This window comes from Colossoma macropomum, unplaced genomic scaffold, assembly GCF_904425465.1.
Source record: "Colossoma macropomum unplaced genomic scaffold, Colossoma_macropomum, whole genome shotgun sequence".
In the NCBI taxonomy this organism is placed as follows: domain Eukaryota; kingdom Metazoa; phylum Chordata; class Actinopteri; order Characiformes; family Serrasalmidae; genus Colossoma; species Colossoma macropomum.
In genome coordinates, this window is record NW_023494810.1 from 22177579 (window position 1) to 22199088 (window position 21510).

At 39.8% G+C, this 21510-nt stretch overlaps 1 protein-coding gene across 4 annotated transcripts in view; it reads right to left on the reverse strand.

The window, feature by feature from the left end:
- The window catches only part of foxp4 (forkhead box P4), a 169918-nt gene that overhangs the window by 45527 nt on the left and 102881 nt on the right, over positions 1–21510 (reverse strand). For 3 of the 4 annotated variants that reach the window (XM_036559387.1, XM_036559388.1, XM_036559389.1), the window contains exons 5-7: positions 12502–12588; positions 4281–4434; positions 2713–2757 (exon numbers count right to left, since the gene is read on the reverse strand). In XM_036559387.1, coding sequence (XP_036415280.1) covers positions 2713–2757; positions 4281–4434; positions 12502–12588 — 286 coding nt within the window. The remainder of the gene's footprint in view (positions 1–2712; positions 2758–4280; positions 4435–12501; positions 12589–21510) is intronic. The other variant, XM_036559390.1, reaches the window with a different exon arrangement.

Here is a 21510-nt window from a genome sequence, read left to right on the forward strand (position 1 = left end):
GAGACAGAGACAGAGAGAACAAGACTGGGTGAGCCAGGGCAATTTGCAGGCCAGAATGTAAGTGAGAGAGAGAAAGAGAGAGAGAGAGGATGCAGGGTGGAGACAGAATGGTTTACCTACCATGAAGTGTTTTTGTTTCTCACTTTCTCCCCAACACACACACACACACACACACACACACACACACACAGACACACACACACACACACACACACGCACACACACATACAGAGGGGCAGGTGGGGCGTTTCCTCTGTGGCTAGACTCCAGTGCTTTTTCTCAATGCCCACAGCCACCCCTCCTCGAACAAATATGCATGCACACACAAATCAAACACCTCCATTTCGAGACCACCGAGCTAAGCACCCAAGAGAAGACCATGCAATTCCAGAAATCTCTGTCTTCCTGAAAGAGCAGCATATGGTTTATGCTTTCTTGTGCATGTATGTTAATTCAAATATGTTTGCAAAGACAAACTGTTCTAAGCAAAACTACAGTTTGCCTTCCCTACACTTCTTTTAACCCCTTACACTATGGTGGCTCTATGATTTCTCAGGCTCATAATTATATTCCTTACATAGTAGTTTCACGGTAGTTACTAAATAATCCACAGTAGGTACTGGACACCAAGCCTTAAAGGAATCCTTCAGCGTGCTTTAACCTAATGTCTATCGGCCACTACTGCATCATACTATCTATTACCACAGACAGTCGTTCAGCAGAGTTTCCCTGTATTTACAAGACAACATACAGTCATATGTTTTAACACCCCTGATTGCATGTTTTGTTGATTGTGAAAGTGAAGTGAAAATAAGTTAACACAGCCTTTACGGAGAACACACTTTTAAACTCACACACTGTTAAATTCCGAAAGTACACAGTGATCGTGCATTAAAATGTGCAGAAGTGTGTTTTCTGTAGAAATTTTCAATCAGAAATTCAACAAAACATGTTATTTGACCAGGATTGTCCAAAATGTTGCATTCAATTGTATTTCTGGATGTTTTCAATTCTTTACGTCCTTTTATCTTATTCTATTGGTAGATTGTTTGCTTGTTTAAAGCCATAATACAGATCATTTTAGTAATAATAGTCCAAACAAGCATATGATCTGCCGACAGAACGAGGCAATTTCTCTAGATAAAATAACAAAAAGTCTATCAATATTCATACAACAATCTCAAAATGAGAAACATACTATATAATCCAACTAGACTGAAGCTGATTTCACTTAACAAGACAGTTCTTTCGCAGTATAAAAGCCAGAGGGCAGGTGCTTCAACATCTGCCCACTGACCTCATGAATATGTTTTGAGTCAACATGTTTTCTGTTCTTTTACACAGTGCAGGGCAATTCCATAAAAAGTCTGGGGTAACTGACTGTATACTACAGATGTGACAGATAGACATTTGATTGGAAAACATAAGAGTATTCATTAAAAATCAACAGCTAAATAATAAGACTAGTTTAAAGGGGTTAATGTTCTTATGGCTGTTGCTTTTTAATATTAAGCACAGTGAGGGCCCAGTAAGTGGGCTGCAGTGACGGACAGCACTTTCAGCCTATCAGTGTGTTAAATCTTCCACTGCCTGCCTTTCAGTCCCTCTTCCAGCCTGAAACAATGCAGATGAGAGGCCCTGTGAAGGAGGTGTAGAAAACTTTGACCGAAGAAACCATGATGCACATGACAGGTATTGATATTAGAAAAACAGCCACAGTTAGTCATCTCTCTACGGGATTTGGTATTGAGTCATTCACCAAGTCGAAAATGCCAGCCTGCCTGAGGGAGCGATTTGCGATGCGCAACAAACAAAAAACAACGCACTAGGCGGTGGCGCCACCCGTGGACCGGGAGGACAAATCCTTTTCAAGCGGCCGGCCGTGGCCAAGCATGACTGGCCTGAAGAATGTGCACGGTTGGCTGGCTGGCTTTAATGGAAGGCCTCTTTTCAGAGAGGGATTGCTGGGGAAATTCCACAATGCTGCTGCTGGCCTGTCGCGGCGATTCGAGGAAGGGAACCCAAGAGCCTCGGCTTTATTGTTCTTCTTTGGACCCCTCGGAACGATGATGTCAACAAGGGGGTGGTGGGCGGGGCTAGAAATGACATGCCAAGGCCAAAAGTTTGCAGCTGTCGAAAAAATTACGTCCCCTAAGCCTGCAAGCCTTCCATATAAGCTCTCTTGGTCTCTCTCTCTCTCTTTTCACTCTCTCTGTCTTTCCACCAGATGACATTCCTAAAAACAGCCTTCTATGTGTGTGCACACGTCTGCACACACGTGTGTACGTGTGTGTGTGTGTGTGTGTGTGTGTGTGTGTGCAACGGGCCGCTCAGGACAGAGCATGGCGAGAACTGTTTTCTTAAGATTGAAATAATCAGAGATGTCAGGGGCAATGAGAGCAAATGAAAGTCAAGCGCAGTAATAGACGGCCAGTCTCATTTCAGAGGCCCTCTCTCTCTCTCGAAGGAGAGAAGGGAGGGGAAGTCTGCTGCGGAAACTTGAGAAGCCTCCTTGTTTGTTCTCTCCTATTGAGGCTTTTGTAATGTTACGGTCACTGTGGAACCCGTAAAAAGCCATGTGTCTCGTTACGAAGCACGCCGGGGCCGGCCAGTTTGCAGTCAGGACTCATTTGCGGAGAGGCCAATTGACGAAACGAGGGATGTAGGAAAGTATATATAAGGCACACTTAGAGCAAAATAAAAAAAACTAACCAAAAAGCCTCATTTCCTCTGGCGGGATCAGTGCGTCTGGCCCACCTAAAACTCGAGGACACACACATACACACACACATACACACACATACACTTAGACAAGTGCACACAATCCTGCACAGAGACCAGTGAATTTTGTGGCATATTTTACCTATTATCCAAATGACTGCCTTCCACAAAACCAACAATCAAGTGTGCCTTTTATCTTTTTACGAGCTGATTAAGTTAACAAGCTTCACATGTGGCTCTGCGTACAGGGCTGTGGTTAGTCTCCGGGGGGTCACCCATCCCACTCTAATAGATTAAGACGATAGGTTGTTGCTCAGTTTAGAAGAAGGCCATGGAGGCGCTTGTTTTATAGCTAGCATTATTAGCGCTTGACACTGCGCGTGTACATGTTTATAGCAGGGGGGTCAGCTTATATGTGTGTACATATAGAAGGCCTACAGGCAAAAGTTGTACAGGCAGAACGTATGAGAGTAAGAGTTAGGCTGGCCTAGGCCTGTGAAGACCATCTGGTCCTGGGCTAAGTTAAGAATACACAGGCTGTGTTTATTTAGCATGCTGCATTTTTTCCTGGGCTACGCATAGAGTTAGCTTTCCTTTAATAGGCATCTCTAAAGAAGTGAACCCAGGGATGTGTGGTGTCCCAGTCACAGGCCTGGGAGAAGAGGAGGTACTGGATCAGAGAGAGACCACCTGGATGAGAGGCTTACGGGTGTAGTACCTCCCTCTGAGGCTAGGGGGAGCTTTAAGCAACATCCTAAATGGAGCAAAGGCAATTTAAGCTTGATTTCATTTGAGAGTTTATCGTTTTTTTCGTGTGAAATTATCAACAGAATAATGCCATACAAAATTGTTGATGCATCAATCTGAAGATGGTAAGTCAACTGCATCGATTTTGTAACTTTAGAAAGCATTATTATAATACTGAGTAAAGTATGTGCTCATTTTTTTTTTTGGCCAAAATGAAATTTTTTATCAAAACAAAAATAGTAAAAAAAAACCCCTCAATTTTGTGAATTGTTTTTGTATATACCTCACTCTACAAAAGTCTTATACACCTAAGCAGAACCGGTAATCTGTTCTTGCTTGTAAAAACACAATATTACATTAGAATAAATGCAAATCAATATCAATGCAGTAAAATGTACAAAAAAGTAGTTGATCTTATAAGCTAGAAGTTCTTAGATCTTATAAGTTAGAAGAACAAATTTTGTTTCTACAAAACTGTCACAAACTTGTCAACACATTGACACACACAGAATCACTATTTACTCTGTGAATGTTCTTTGTATTTTTTTTCCAGCACAAACAAACAACTGCTGCCCCAATAAATGGGTACATAAACATTTGCACGGTACTGTATGTATATTGTTTTTGTACTATTAAGTAAATACTTGCTCCAGTCACATTTGTGTATTTAATTTATTTTTAAGAATTATCCTGAATGACCAAACTAATCAGATCAGATCTCATGAAATAGTGGTGAAATTAGAGATCACCAAACAAAGAAAAATGAGTAAGAGTAAGTGTTTGAATGCTTCTGGATACTTGTGCATGTGTACCTTGCTGCAGGCTCTGTATGGGTACTGCTCCTTGGCCAGGCTGCAGGCTGACGAGGCCCTGCCTCTGCAGGTTGAGGATGTGCTGCTGCTGCAGCTGCTGCATCTGGATCAACTGCTGCTGGAAGGCCAGCTGTTTGTTGCCCAACTGCTGCTGCTGGAGAGAGAGAAAGAGAAAGAACGTTCAACAAGTTAAACAATGCAAAGGGATGGGAAAAGAGAGGAAGAGGCACAGAGAGTGGCAGGATGGAGAGGGAGGGAGAAAAGGAGACACTCATTTGCTTTTATAAGCCTTCAAAACCTCGACCAGGACATGTTTAGATAAGACACATCCTGGAATAGAGAAACTTTTTTCCCTTTGGTCACCACTGTGCTTCCTGCAGCAGTGGACATCAAGTGCCCATACACGAGGCAGCTGTGTGAAAAAAAAAAGTGTTTGCCTGGAGTCGTTATAGATAATGCACGATCTATGAGTGACTGCACATGTGGTCTGGAACCCACTCCACCATGTGTAGCAATCTGTTAGTATGTGGCTGCTGCACAAATTAACACAGCAATAAACAATGACAAACGACATCTGCGCATGATGTTAAGCACAGTTCCAAATTATATGACATCAGATGTTTATCATTTTACGATAAGGCGCAATTCTTGCCCCCGCCCACGACACACACACATAAAAATTCTCACTGTAACTCTAACCGAAGAAAAGTAGGGCCTCCAAAAATCCCCATTTAGAAAACAGGCCTAAATGTGTGCGGCACACTTAAAGTGGCTATGAGACTTAATCTATGATGTGTGCACTCCCAAGAAAAAGAGAGAGGGAGGAAAGGAGAGAGTTATCCCATTCGTTATCAGAGCTATGACATAAGGGCTGGAGCAGCAGGAAGAGAGCGGCCTCTCGGCTTCATCAAAAGCACACGGGCTGCCTAGAAAAAAAAAAAAAACACACCTCTGATCTCTGGCCAGGGCTAGAAGGAGTGAGGTGTGGGGGGGTGGCAAGTGTACCCCAGTAGAGTGGAGGAGTGAAAAACATGCACACACAGTCAAGAGTCCATCCATCTCTGGGGTGGAGAAGCTCAGATTTGGGGAGCCGGGCCGTGTGTGTGTAAGGGCTAAGGGTGAGCGCTGCAGACTACATGGCATGTGCCGATAACGTCAGGCGGTGTTGTGGTGATAAATGTCCCCCTTCCTGAACGGCTTTCCAGCGGGACGCTTTTTGATGTTCCCCCAAACGCGAGATGGGGCCTTATCACGCGCCAGATAACGGACAGAGCAGGGAGAGAGTACAGAAGGATGAAAAATACTGGAGGAGGAGAAGGAAAATAAATAAATAACAGCAGTTTCTCCATCTCGGGCCGCCGGGGCAGGCAGTCTCAGGGGGAAACACGGGCCAGTCGGGTCAATTCTAGCTGCTACAGGGCTAGAAATCCACTACTGCTATAAAAGCCTATTGAACCCACAGTAAAGCACTGCCTCTGAAATAAATCTACAGCTAACAGCACTCAGCATTCAAGCACCGATCTAGACCGGAGCGTGCTTCTGAGAAGTTTTGGAGAACTGAGTGACAATGGACTATGAGACAGATGTGGCCTGCTGCTGGGGGCACACCTGTTTATCACTTGGAAAACTAAATGATGGAGGAGGGTGATGACAAAGAGAATGAGAGCATGAGGGTAAAGAGAGAGCAGGAGGGAGGGAAGGAGGGAAAGAGGGAGAGTCTAACCTTCAAATATGTTGCTTAATTTTAATGTTTACCCTTATTGTTTACTTATATTTTTCATATTTCTGTCAGGGTTGTTTCTTTTTCCTTATTAAATTTCTTTGATATATTATCGTATTTAAGCTTCCAACTTTATGACTTTCTTTAAATCATTTCTTCATCTCAATTCTGTGCTTGTATATTACTGATAACATCGATATAACCTGTACAGGTTTGGCAACATAGATCATTTTCCTCTGTCATGTCAGTTAAGCATATTTAATTTGATTTGAGAAAGAGATGGAGATAGTGAGTGTGAAAGAGAAAGAGTGACAAAGAGATAAGCAAAAGAATGGAGTCCTAAACAACTACTAGAAGAAAAGGCACTTCTCATTTCCTTCTTTTTGTCCCTGACTGTTCAGTCTATCCTTTTCCACTCATCCCTCCCTTCTCCATCCACCTCCCCCTACTCTCTATGTCCATTTCTCACTCTCTCTCTCTCTCTCTCTCTCCGTCTGCGCTGTTCTCTTCTCTCCTCGCTCGCTCCCCTGGGACACGGTTCAAGTTCTTTAACACATTGTGTCTGCACGCTGTTTACATTAGATGCACTTGAGTGGCTAAAGCTAGCGGAGGAACAGGCCTGTCAGCTTGATTTATGAGCACATCAAACAGAGTTTGGGCATGCCAGCCACGAATGACAGGCCTACTTCATTAGGCTGACTCCGGGGTGACTCCACGGCCCAACCGTCAAACACACACACACACACACACACACACACAGAGAGCCGGGGAGAGAGAGCGAGAAATAACAGAGGCAAGAAAAAGTTTAAAATGCCAGAATTGACAACACACGCAAACGTGAGTGGCAACTGTCTCTCTCTCTCGATCTCTCACCTCATGTACATGCTGCTATGCTGACAAGAAGTGGAGCGGGCAGCAATTACAGTGTGCTTTACTGTTTTACTGCGAGAGGGAGCAAACTTCAGGCCTCCTCCACACATTTTCAATCCCTTTTAAAATCAAGGACTTTGTGTGAGGTGGCCTTGTCAGAACTTTACACACTGATGACATCAGCAGGTTACATCGCTTTCTTTTTTTCTTTCTTTCACCACTCCATGCGCTGTACACAAGTTCTGACTTAGCTCAGATATGATAAACCTTAATTTTAAATAACACACTGTATAAATTACATTATTCAAGATAAATGTCTCCTGGCAAGGGATATCCTGATCACCTCTTTTGGGCCTTGATTTTAATCCCAAGTGCAATCTGATATCTGTTTTTTTCACTGACACCACAGTCATACAGTGTACACTTCAAGTAAAATAAATATAACAAAACCAATCCAGTTTATGCAAGCTATATATGGGGAATGCGCTAAATTTGTCTTTAAAGTTGCTCTAACGTTCACAATGCAGGCCTACTCCTTTTTTATTGCTTTTTATTAGCTTTACTGCTAATAATAGCCACACATTCATTCAGAGTGGTTTGATGTGAAATAGTTCACTGTACAGGAGCTTACTGACTATAAAGTCTACAACAGCCATTTTATTTACTATCCAAAATGATCAGTGAACTTACATGTGTCTTCTGAGTTCTTATATGTAATGCTGATAGTGGTAAAACAGTGGTAAATCTAAAAAAAATGTTTATTTGAGGACTATTTTGCCTTAGAATGCTGTGCATGTACCTCTCCAACATGAAAAAATAGGTTTTAGGCAAAAATCTCATCTCAAAACTATCATAAAATGATATCAGGCATTTGGGCCATGTATTTGTAACCATTTAATGTAATATCTTACTGTGAAGCAGCTTTTAGAGGCATTAAACGCTTAGGACGTCTGGTTCCCATCATCACCACTGTGAAGTTTCTCTAGAACATAGCATTTCTCATTAAACCATGCTAAATGACTTTGTTTACATCTTAACTATTTAATTATGTGGATATTTTTGGAAATGTGGCCGCTAATGCTGGGTATCGAAATTTAATACTTTATGGTACCGACCGATTTTTAATGAGAATATCACAGTGTCACATAGTGTTTAAGCCACACCCACTCTCAGTCTCCAACACTGGCCTTTCATATTGGATTAGGACATCCCCACTACTCACTGCAAGGGCAGTCAGGGCGCACTGGTAAGCAGACTTGTAAGGCACATAAGAGAACAGGTGGTGTGTACTGGTGTGTAAGAATGTGTTGGTGAGCAGTTCATGTTTCTGAGCTGCTCTAGCTAACCCTTCTCCTGGGTTTACATGGAACAGTTAACAGGGGTGAGCGTGGGCCCCAGTGGACTAGCTGCCGGTTCTGGACTCAACCTGGGAATGAATCAGAGAGGAGGAGAGAAAGAGAGGGATAAAGGAGGGCTGCAAGAGAGGCAGAGGGAGGAGAGGCACGCATTCTTTTCTTTCACGCTCTCTTTTTCCTTCTCTCTCGCCTGAGCACCTCTCGCTTAGTCAAGCATGGACACAACTCTTTCCCCCCAGGGCGCACTCTACACACCGAAAACACACACACACACACACACACACACAAACAAACCATAACCCAGTCTGGACATGCATCTACCCCTTACACATCCTCCTTTCTGCAGTGCTATAACCTAGATCTGTTCACGTGACCATGTGTAGCCCACTAGCCCCAAGCTGACCCGTCCGTTTGCAGTGTGTAGTGATGAAGTGATATAAAAATGCTTGGCTAAAACTGAAATTCGGGGAAAAAAAATACACCACAACTGAAAACCCAAACCAAAATCTGTGCCATATTTTTTGTGATATTTCATATCATTTTAAAATTATATTAACTAATTTTGCTTTTGTGATTAGAATGAAGCTTTACTGAAAAACAGAAATGTGATGAAAAAAGTATATATTAATGAAAAGTCAGTGATCTTTGAGGACCAAGAGGAGTTAGAAGTTTTCGACCCTAACTGAAATTTCGGCAAATTAAATTTTCTCCAAACTGGCCTTTTAACTGAGACAGGAATGCAAATGTATTCCTTTTAAACAGTCCTAGTTTGTATTTGTAGCATTAAAAGATAATACTTTATTTTGATCCTATTAAAAAAATATTAAAAAAATGTCTCAGTGTTACTTTTTGGTAAAACTTTTCAATGTTCACACATGCTTGTTAGGTCACTCCCATCACACAGTGCTACCAAAATGAGAGAGTGAGAGTTAACATGTGCAAGTTAACAAGTGCATCTTTACAAACATGCTTAGAAGAGAGTTTTGGCTGCCAATTCTCTTAAGTCAGCTAACAGACATTTGACTTGCCTGGCTGCTCTTTAGGAAACCACCTGAAGTAATATTGAATAAGAAGATATCTGAAAAGTCCTGAGTCTTTAAATTAGATTAAAAAGATTTTTCACTCTCTCCAGAGCCTTTTCCTTCTTTCTGTTTTTTTCCTCCTTTTATCAGCCTTTGTCATGTTCCTCAGCTTTCAGGGAAATGTCACTGGAGGTGTGCATGATCTCTGGATCAACTGTGTGTTGCACATGGATCACAACTTAGAGCGTGCTCGTCTATCAACGTTTTTATGTGTCTCTGCCTGTGTGTTTGTAACTGTGTGTTTGTGAGTGAGTGTGCTGAGACACCTTGTTGTGCATTTGCCACGCATTTGCTCCATCAGTCACAATGCTGTCTGGGCCGTTTCTAACAGCTCTTAATCCCTCTTCTCTCTGGCCACACTGCTTTCCCTCAACCTGCCAGTAACTCCAGACCTTCTACAGCATACCTGCTACCTTCTACTGCTACCTTCATTTTTCTTCACATCTTTACAATACACTACAATATTAGCATTAGTTCATATATAGCACCAGTCAAAGTAGACATACCTGATCAAATGCATGTTTTCCCAGTCTCCAAGATTCTTTGAATTAAACACCTTTGGTTAAACTGGTTAAAGACTCAAAAGCGTTTTTTGTAAAGTTATTTAGATCTATATATATATATATATATCGCTGCTGTCTAAATAAAACCTTTTATCTCCATTTGCATCTCCTTTTCTCAGTTTTTGACATAATTTGAAAGTACCTGTTGCTCTTTACATTGTGTGTAAATTTCATGATGAAAGGACCAAAAGAAATGGCCCAAAATGACTAGGAAAAAAGTCTGGTTCCATTGACTTACATTAAAAGTAAAGTAGGTTTTTTTCCTTTTTCTGTACAGTTATCATCATGGAGATATGATGTTTTCTTCCGACAACAGCAAGATAGATACACACTCACACACACACACACACACACACACACACACACACCCCAGAATTCAAAAGTTTTCACTCAAATAAAAAAAAAAAACCTACAAATTTGATGCAGATATATGTATAAAATGATTATTATTATAGTCTACAACCACAACTTCACAGATTTCAACTCATTAACTGGTAGCTGTGAAAAGTAAAGAATGATTCTAAAATGACTAAGAAATGTAGTTATACTAAAAAATTAATATCCAGAATTCCTTGCATTTGACAGCGGTGATCAAATCTCACTTCTCAAAAAATATATATAAACAGATAATTACAGTATATTTTAGTATGTGCTGCCAAAAACTTCAAATACAGAATAAAATGTCTCAAACACCTTCTGAACTCTAATTTATAGTATTTTAATCTACCTTAAATAAGTTATTACTAAATAAAATTGCAGTAACCTTTAATAGGACAAGTAATTTTAAAAGTTAATTACGACATATAGTTTTCAGTTGCTGACCAGCGGGCTTGTGCATTCGGAATCAGCTAAGAATGGAATCGGCCCATCTTTGCTCTAAACAAACAATCAGCCAAATTATTTTTGCTACGGCTGATCTGTCTTGTAATTTATGATAATAATGTAAATAATGTGAGGCAGGTAAGTGCCCTTACCTTGGATGCTGCTGCTACACCCATACCAAAACGTATTAGCACCTCTACTGTCAAGTGCTCAGCATATGTGAAAGTTGCGATGGAAATATAAATCTGATTAAAGCTATCTGGCACTCTTCCTTCCTGTCCTTTCACTGTAAAGATAGATTACACATGGACACAAACACACACTGAGAAAAAAACGAATTCCTTTCAGCTTCTGTAAGTGCCTTTCTTTACAGTGCAGCAGCTGACCAGACCAGACTCATACCCCCTCCCTCACTTCTGCAACTTCACTCAGACAGAACATTAGGAAGCCATGACGTCTTCATACAGCCCCAAAAACCCATCAGTCTTTCTCCTCATTTCCTTCTGAGACCCTACGTGTCCCTATGCTCCAAACTCCTCTAATCAGTGGCTCTACCAGGCACGACTACTCAGGCATTCAGACTACATGATCACTTCAAGTACTGTAGGTCTGTCATGATTACTCAATTTTAAAAACGATTTACTGAAATCTACCTCCTTAATGAATCAGCAATAATGAACTGGCAATTTGCAAGCTAATGTATGTCACGTTGTTTTTAAATATGCTTTTAAATTTAATCTTTTTATAACTTCTTAGTTTATTATATTCCTATTAAAGTATTCTGGAATATTTAAAAAAACATTGTTCAGTTAAGTCTATTTTTATTGTCTAAAAAACAATTGATTAGTCATTAATCAGTATTAATACAATCAATATTAACAGCTTTAAGGATTTTTCATCCATTCTAGCAGCCTCCTAAATAAAGTATTATGAGTAATTTGGGAACTAAAGTTAATTTACGTATTTATGAGAGTGAAAAACTTAAGTTGTGGGTTGAACGAGGTGAAGTTTAAGGGATTAAGGTATCTGAGCAATTCTGCAATGGAGAGTGGGAGTCAGTAAAAGACAGACAGACAAACATAGACAGGAAGACGGACAGACAGACAGAAAGACATGGATTCTTAACTCCAGTGCCACTCTGGCCACTGAAATTTGGGATTTGGTTTGAGCATCAGATTAGAGGTGATCTCCAGCTCCACTACAGAGCGCAGGCAGGCCTTTGTTGTTTTCTGGCTTGATCCACTCACCTTCATTACCCAAAGCAGCTCTCTCCTCCTACACTGCCTTCACTGACAATTAAAGAAGCTCTCCGTGCCCGCCACAGATCCGTAATAGGGATTTTCCACTAGGCTTAGCAAGCGGCGACTTGTAAATTAATACTTAACGAGTATTAGCGAGAAGCCCGTGGTGAGGTTTGAAAAACGGCTTCGGGTCTTTTGGGGAAAAATAAAAATCCATATTCCCTTGATGTCTTAAGCTGAGCGTTCAGATTGCAGAGTACACAAGATGCAACCAAGCGGATGAGCGGGAAAAAAGGAAAAGTATAATGTGCTGCATCTTGGTTTTTCTTTCTGATGTTTAATAGAAAGATATTTTGGACTACGTATCACTATATGAGCATCTCCTATGTTTTAATCTTCTATGTTTAAATGTTCAGTTGCCTGGGATATTATTTAGAGCTTTATGTATGGAAGAAAAATATTTCTTATCCCAGTTGTGTGGGAATTGTGAGGGAATATTGGCCTTTGCTGTGTGTTATGCATCTTGATCGCACTTATAAAGGGTACATATAGGAAAAAGTACACTCACCTCTTTGGCCTGCTTCCCTGCTTGCTGCTGCTGGCTGAGAAGCTGAAGATGCAGCTGCTCTTGCTGTTTCTTATAGTACTCCTGCAGCTAGAGAGAGAGAGAGAGATGGAGAAAACGAGAGATTAAGATGGATGATATTTTGCTTAACAGATCTTGTTGGTCAACTATAATTACGCATTTCTTTCTGAATACCACTGCTGTCAAAACAACACCTCATTATAATTTTTTATTTTCTTGCACCTTTTAAAAACATCAGCTCCCTCTTACAATGCGTTTCATGATGAGTGGACCAATAGAAAACACCCAAATTAGTTGGAATAACATCCCATTACGTCAACAAACGTTCTCCTATAAGGTTAGCATTTGAGAGATACAAAGTTGCGGTACAACTCGGACTATAGTTGAATTCAAGTCCATTAGAGGCGAACCTGAGTCAAGACCAAGACCTGGACACATCAAGTCCTTTTCAAGACTGAGAACAGGAGTGGCGATACCGAGACAAGTCCAGATTAAGTTTTATAGAATATAAAGAATATAAAAAGAAGAAAAGGGGAAGTTTTTAAAATTTACTTGTAGTTCATTGTACATTCAATATAATTCATTATACACATATACTATTATATTTTATAAAATATTTTGAATAATATAAAATGAATTTATATTATCTTAGTCCAACTTTTGTAACTTATTCACAAGCCACCTCCTAAAGTGAAATGAATATAAACCAAACAACAAACATCCAATTTTATTATTAAATGAAATATATGCCAAATCGGAAAGTCATATTATTTTGTAACCAACCAAATACTACCCAGTTAAACCAACACGGAAAAAAACATTAATTAGATCGTCAATCGGCAGAAATTATTGTTGTATTATTGATATTAAATAATAGAAAAAAGTTCAGTTTCCAATGACCTCAGATGTAGGAATCACATCACGACTGGTCTCAAGAACAATTTCCGGGTCCACTTTCCCTCAACATCAAGACAAGACTGAGTCAAAATGACGTTGTGACTGAAACCGAAAATGTACGCTCTCAAGATCGAGACCGGACTCGAGTACTACAATACTAATGCTGACATTATCCAACCTACCTCAGTCTACACCAAGAACAGAGTGCAGACAAATCAAACACAGAGTATAACAGTGATAAAGCCTACAATATAAAAATGCAAGGGAAAAACACAGTTAAAAAAAAGTTCACCAAGGCCGAGACCTTTAAAGAAAGAGTGGTAGGCTCGTTCTTTTAAAAACGCCCGCATGCTTCCTCTTCTTCATACAAAAGCCAACCATCCTGTTTTCGTTCTTTTGTTAAAAACCAGACAAAGCTCGAAAAGCAATCAGAAAACAGGCGCGTGGGTGCTGGTGTTCTTGAGGAGTGGAGATTTCAGACTATGTCACTACTACCAGAAGCATCCTCTCCAACACAAAAACAGAGTGTATAGAAAGGGTACACAAGTCGTCTTATTCAAACCCAGAATGAAGATTTTCTAGTGTCTATTAGGTGCTGACCATTATTTTGTTTGGTCGATAAAACATTAAGATTACATGTACTTACTGGTATCGATAAAACACTTCTAATAAATGGCTTGTTTTATAACGAGCATGTTGACATGAAATGATATTCATTTGTAGAATGTTTTACAGTTTCATGCTGTTATGCAAATCTTCACAAAGACTGCTAAGCTACACTTAACCAACCACTCACAATATTTACATTAAGATTTTGTATTTCTGCCATTTATTTGAATTTAAGAAATTTGACAAGTGAGAGCAACCACTGACCATTAACAGCTAACAAGAGACAGTCGGTAAGCACTATTTAACTTAAAAGCATCAGAGTTTTTGTTTTTTTCATATCAGTTGGACCATAGTACCTAGAGAAAAGCTTTTGAGGGACCTAGTCAGGAAAAAAAAAACAGCCTTGCATGATAAAACAAGTTTGATTCTTGCTTAAGGGATGAAAGGTTTCCACCAGAAAGACACATCAATTTTTTTCTGTGCTTTCGGTAAAAGTGGAGAAGAAGCACCTGGCGAGGGGTGTTTGGAGGCAATCTGTAAATCTTCCCGTAGACGTGGCACACCTGACAACATACAAGCTTCTTTATATATGACTGACTCAACTTCAGCACCTGTCCCAAGAGAGCTTTGGGATGAGTCGACTTTTAAACTGATTTGAGACAATATTTTCAGTTTATGATACCTGAAGGTTGTGAGGGATTCGCCTAAGGGGAACTGATTCTAGATCAGTATAGAGGGGCTGCCATGGAGCAGTGAGCAGTTAGAAGATACTTGGTGAGCAATGGTGCCGTGACATAACTACTAGTAGTACAGGAAGGGCACTAATACTGGGGGCTGTGGGTCAGAGGCATAGTGGGGGGCAAGTGCAATATTGCTTTCTGCATCACAATTTTATATCTAAAAGTTATAAGTAGCTAAAAACTTAGAGCACAATAGAGCATACACAAACAAATGTATTTTTTATTGCATATTTTCATACACTACCATTCAAACATGTATGTACTCATAGAAAGGTTTTCATTATATTTGTTGCCCATAATTTAGAATAAAATAATTTAGTCTATAAGGAATTATGTAGTGACCATCAGTTAAAGAAATGTGTTAAACAAATCAAAACTGTCCCCTATTTTAGATTCTTTTCTCTTAGGCAGCTTCATGAGGAGACTGTTTTTTCAATAGGCATCAAGAAGATATACATATGCCAAGAACATGCTTTTGCTGAAAACCACTTGTTGGAGGCATTTGAAATATACATTCATATGCAAAAGTTTGGATACTCCTGTTAAATGGCATGTTTTGTTGATTTTCTATGTTAACAAATCCTTAGTTAACTAACATGGAAATGTCTGCACATTCAATTTATCTGCTGAATGTAACACACAAAATATTTTATATTATTAATTTTAATAATATATTTTATTATCTTATATAAAATACTATATTTTTCTTTTGAAAATAATTTATTACAGAATTTTGCATTTGGCTTAGACACAAATTTCATTCGCAATTCATCTTAAGCTTTTAGATTGAAATGTCCTTACAAAAAAAATCATTATAAAAATGCATATTTGTGTCCAACAAGCTCCTATATGATCTCCCTATTACACTAATGTCACCCTATTCCAGCCAGGTAGCTCTAAGTTAGGTTGGTCTGTTCTTTTAAAACCATGTGCTGAAGATTTTAATACTAAAAAAGACTGTTTGATGGTATAATCACAGGTTGGGAGACCAATCTGAAATGAATACATTAAAAATGCTGTATCTCACTAATGGTTCTACAAACACTATTAGTCATATACAGTATAATTATCATGTGTTACCTTTCAATGACCTTGCATACACATGCACATACACACACACACACACACACAAAAGCCCAGAGGTAACAGACTGTGTGGCATACACACTGACACCTAGTTTCTGAGAAACAGCTCGATGTGTTTGCCCTGGGGGACAGGAGGAGGTTGGTTAATAAAGAACACGAAAGTGTGTTTACACGCTGGTTACTGATTTAAAGCTCAACTGAATGAGCCGCGATCTTTGTACACAGGTAAACACCGCCGTGTGTGTCTTATCACAGGGAAACACTTCAGAGCGACACACCTTGCCAACACAGATTACAGCCTTGGGGAGATGTGTGTGCGTGCGTGCATGCATGCATGCATGTGTATGTGTGGGACTGGTGTATGAAGAGTGCGTTTCATTCTTCTGAACAATGGAAGGTAAATACAGAGACTGTAAAAGTATACAGGTGCCAATGAAAATAAGGTTGTTCATCAATGCAGTTATTTATTAATAAAGCCAAGGAAACCGTGTTGAGAAATTCTGAGGCTTGATGAAACAGGTTAACCAATGTCATCATTTGTTCCTCAGTCAAGAAAAAAAAACTGAAAATAGTTCTTAAAAATCTCTAAAATGCCTTTAAATTCAAATACTTTAATATTTAATAACAGAGCTACACATGCATTTGCTATATATTTCCTTGTTAAAATAAATAATTTATAAATAAACAAACACATAAAAATAAATACAGATACACATAAATTTATGTAATAATGAATTAATTAAATATATTACTTTATCAATACAAAATAATGCAACTATACATATTTTCCACATTTTGTGCCTAAAACTATATTAATAGAAATAAATACATAAAATGTGTAATTTAGGTAATTTATAAATAAAAAGTAATTTTATGAAAAATCTTAAATTAATTAATTAATATTTCCTGTCCTGTTATGCTAGGGAATTTACATTTTGCTTTGCAGGGCTATCGCACCAACATGGCTGCACAGTCATGCCACATCTCCTGCTGCAGCGCTCCCCAAAACCACAGTGACCGCAGCATGGCCTGGTGCTGTTTGTTTTCCTTTCAGATTATTAATTTACCCAGGAAGCCCCATTAAGATTAGAATCTCCACTTCGTATGGATGACCTGTCCGACACGGAAGAGTGTGTTGGCCGGGGGCATAAAACAGGGGGGCATTTGGTGGGGCCACTGGCTGGTACCTCAGGGATGCCAGTAAGAAGAAGAGGGGAGAAAATGTTACAACAATAAGCTCATTAGGTCCTGCTTATTCACTGTATGAAAACAGAGGGTGTCACGTGGATCTACAGTTACTTGGCATGGAATAACCTTGTGGTTGCATATGGTTGCAAAACCTTTTTTTGAATGAATGATATTATTTTGATTCCTCCCGCCTTGTCAAACTTGATTGTTTAAATAGCAGTGTTGTACCCTGGTTCATATTCCATTGAGGGACCTCCACCTCAGGCCAGAAAGAGCTGTCTGCTTTATTGCTTAGTCATGGCCTCCATCATTGTTAATGCATCACTTAAGGAAAGCATAGCCAACTAGAAGGGTGTTCACTCATCACATTTTTTTGACAGCCATTCATCAGAAGGCCAACTGGCCTAAAGTAAAGGGGTTGGCCAGGAAGTCCAGGCCATAAAACTCAGACAGGATGTCTATGCAGGAGACAGCAAAACCCCTAGTTTATTTTTTCTTCATCTTTTTCTCTCCTTTCCTTGTGAAGCTTCGAAGAAAAACTTTTCTTGGGCTGACCGGGGGTGTGCACACATCTCTGGTCACAAATGAAGCCCAAACATACTTGCTCCAATTTGAAGGGTCCATATTGTGGAAAAATGTTCATGCTTTTTTGAAATACAAGAGTTTTATGTATTCATTATCAGAGTTGCAAAACACACCATTCACTCCACAGTCCATACTTTGTGGAAACTAAGCTCCAAAAACAGCTATTTTTAATTCACTGTTTTTGTGGTCACAAAAAGTTACGCATTTAAATTAATCTGCCCATTCAGCTTACAGCAACTTAGCCCATTCATACTGAGGTTATAAAGAGTGTTTCAGTCTGGACTGCTTTTAGAGTGAGGCATAATTTAAGTGAGCCAGTCACGCCAACTGTTATATACCTATATCAGTCAAAACAATATTAGTTACGACTGTTTATGGTACATAACTGCACATAAACCTAACACAAATGTACATAAAATGGACCTCAGGGAAAAAAAATCAAACAAAACATTAAGCATAAAGCTTAACAGGTAAGCAACTCCCCTGAAGAACATGCACAAAAAAACCTTTTGTTATATCAGGTACTATCCATCGTTTCACTGATTTGCAGGACATTTTAGGTGAGTTACCTGCTTCGCCAAGCCCAGGCCATCTAAAGAAAGGCTTCAGCCAACCGTGCGACCGGTGGCAAAACTCTATTTAACGCACTGGAGCCACACCGATCCAATATGTTGGCCATTTCTCCGGGCGGAGCTGCAAATCCACGCCTGGCTGCCATCAGGCCGGCCCCGCGCCCACTCACCCGCTCATTACCCTCTTAATTCATGCCCGTGTGGAGACGAACGGTTGGGGGAATAATTAAAAGGATAATTAAGGGTTTTTTTAATGATTTGATTCACTGGACCCCTTTCACGTTAACTGCACTGCCTTTAGAAGGCATTCACCTTAAAATTCCCATTATTGTGACCTTGGCTTTCTTTAATAGCAGAGAGCGCAGAAAAAAGTGGAAAAATATATATCAGCTGGGCTGTAATTAAGGGTTGGCGGGATGTAAAGGTTAACTCGTGCATGTATAAGCACACACATACGCATGCAGTATGTATAATCAAACGTGTATGGCTATTCACAACAGGAAAAAAAGCTTTAGCCCACTCTCTCTCCCACACACACTAGAATGAGAGCAGAAATGGACCACTGTGTGTGCGCATATATGTGTGTGAATGTAAGCGAGAGAGCGAACAGCTTCAGCATAGCGGAACACCTGGTTAAACAGCGCTGCCTTTTACTGGTGAGGTAAAATGCACACGCTGCATCCATGCTCCTCGTTAAAAAATGGAGCGAGAAGAGTTCTATAAGAGCTGCTATTAAACAGCTGAATTTTGATTTCTGCGAGCGAGCACGCTTTTCCATCCTGATAAATTCGTCAGATCTTCTCGACACAATTTCGATTTGCCTGAAGCAACCTCCTCCTCCTCCTCCTCAGCTGATTATAACATCCACTGGCTTTTGTAACTTCCACTGTTCTTCAAGTTCTTTAATGTAAAACAACTCTCTTTCACTACCCCCTCTTTCATCAGTGACAATTCTGTTCACATCTTGAGTGTTGAGTGTTTACGTATGTGTATATTACTTCACCGATACTGATACCAGTCTGATATTTCTTCTTTAAAAACTTCTGACGTTTAAAATAATATAAAAGAGGTATTGTTGCTGAAGCACTTCACTTAAGATGAACTAGAGCTTGAAATATTTGAACAAACCTGACAGAACCCAACTGTTCATGTCAGGTTCTAATGTCATTTCACAAACATGTGTCAGGTTGGGTTAAAATTTCATGCTTGGGTTCTCACAGCCCAACTTTGAACAGATTTTATCCTGCATTTCCCCTTGCTTTAGTTTTACTTTAATTCCTTACTAAATTACTTTCTCCTTACTCTCTACTTTCATTACTTTAAAACAGTTTTAATCTGGGGTTACCCACTCAGACTGAACGTAGCACTGAGGTCCATTAAGCCAGTGATTGTGAGAAAATAGATGCAGGTACATAAAACAGCACATCAATTCAGGAAAGTACAGTTTAGTGCAGCCAAAGGAACATTTATATACAGTTAATTTAGCCAAAAATCATTTTTATGTTACATCTATGTTTAGAAACAGAGTTTTAGGATGAAACAGGTAAAGGCTAACATCTTGTTACATCAGCACTGCACAGCATGAGAACAGCATAGTTTATCTAGAATAAAAAACATTTGGGATGTTGTTTGAAAGCACTGAAAGAGTGAAAGAGTGCTGGACTCAAAACTTGACAATGTGGGTCGGGCCAAGTTCAGACTCCACACTTGATGTGGGGTTAATGTTGAGTCAAGTTCAGACAAAAATCTGTAAGGCCTGGGTCAATTTTGGACTCCAAACCTGATGTTGTGGTTCAGGTCGGGTCAAGTTCGGACAAATTTTGTTGGGCTCAGGTGGGATTCTGATTCCAAACTTGATGATGTGGTTCAGGTCAGACTTAAAGGACAGAAAGGTCTCAGGCTGTACTCAGGTTTCCCAGGGAAACATCTAAAAGCAGGCTACCATGCTCTTGAACAATCTACAACCCCACAGGAATAAAGAACACAGCTAACAACATCACAATGTGTGCTATTACAGGGTGGATCTGTTACAGAACTGGACCAGATTCATCATCTTATTTCCTCCGATTTCCAATCCAGCCTTTTCTGCTGATACCAGCCTGATACTGATAACCATCTATACCAACATGTCATCTCTACACTCTGTGATTCTGTGTGTACATGTATGTGTGTTGGGGTACTTGAGTGAGTTTGTCCGTGTAATGATCAGGGGCAGAGCAGGATAACCTAATTTCTGTGGGGTTAAGTGGTTGTGGGGCAGAGCTTAGGGAGAGTTGTTAAATATTTGAGAGACGTGTGCGAGACAGAGGTGTTTGTTTCTTCTTGTCGGTGCAGGGGCCACACCCCGGCCCCCTGGCGACAGGGTGAGAGAGTAGAGGCTTCAGTAAAGAGAAAGTGAGAGGAAGAGAGGCTGTATCCCAAATGGGTTCCAACTGGACATGTACCATACTATATACAGAAGCCACTATTTCACTACCTTCAATAAAGGGTGGCAATACAATGATGTTATTGATATGGTGATTACACCACAATAATGTATATATTTAATGTATATATTTATGTATGTATGTATACACACACACGTGTGTGTGTGGTATGTGTCAAGTTTTTTTCATTTTTCTGTATTATAAAAGACCACCTTAGAAAGCCTGTAAACAACAACAATCATGGCAAAATAACTGCATAAACTGCATAATAACAAGCAGCTGATTGGTACGTTACGATCTGATGGTGACAGTTTAGATGGTTTACCAAGTCTTGCATGGTTGTTAGGAGTTCCATTCTCTCTGTATTTTTAAAGATTTTTTAACTACTGTTTTTACATTTATTTGACTTTGACTTTATCCTTCCTGCACGTGGATATAACTTTATCAGTTCTCCTTAGAAATATCTCATGAAAAGATTTCGACTGGAAATTAAACAAAAGAAGGAAGGTCTCTGACTTTTGCACAGTACTTTCCTTTGCCATATCATCCACCCTTAACCTATGTCACTATAAAGGGAGTAGGTGGAGCACTTTGAGATTCTACCAAAGAACAGAAGAAGAAGAAAGAAAGAGGCAGGCGAGAATGCCTGTCTCACTAACATAAGCTTTCCATGGCTAGCAGCAGGCGAACGTGTACATGCATGAGCCAAAGGAGGCGTCGCCCGACCTCATAAACACTGCATATAAAGACACGGTGCCAGAGCACATCAAAGCCATGAGACTTATCATTCTGTGTATGTCTATAAGGATGCAATCAAACCGTACTGTTTCAACTACTCTCCTACATTAAACAGCCTCATACATAAACTTCCTTTAACAGAAATCGCACC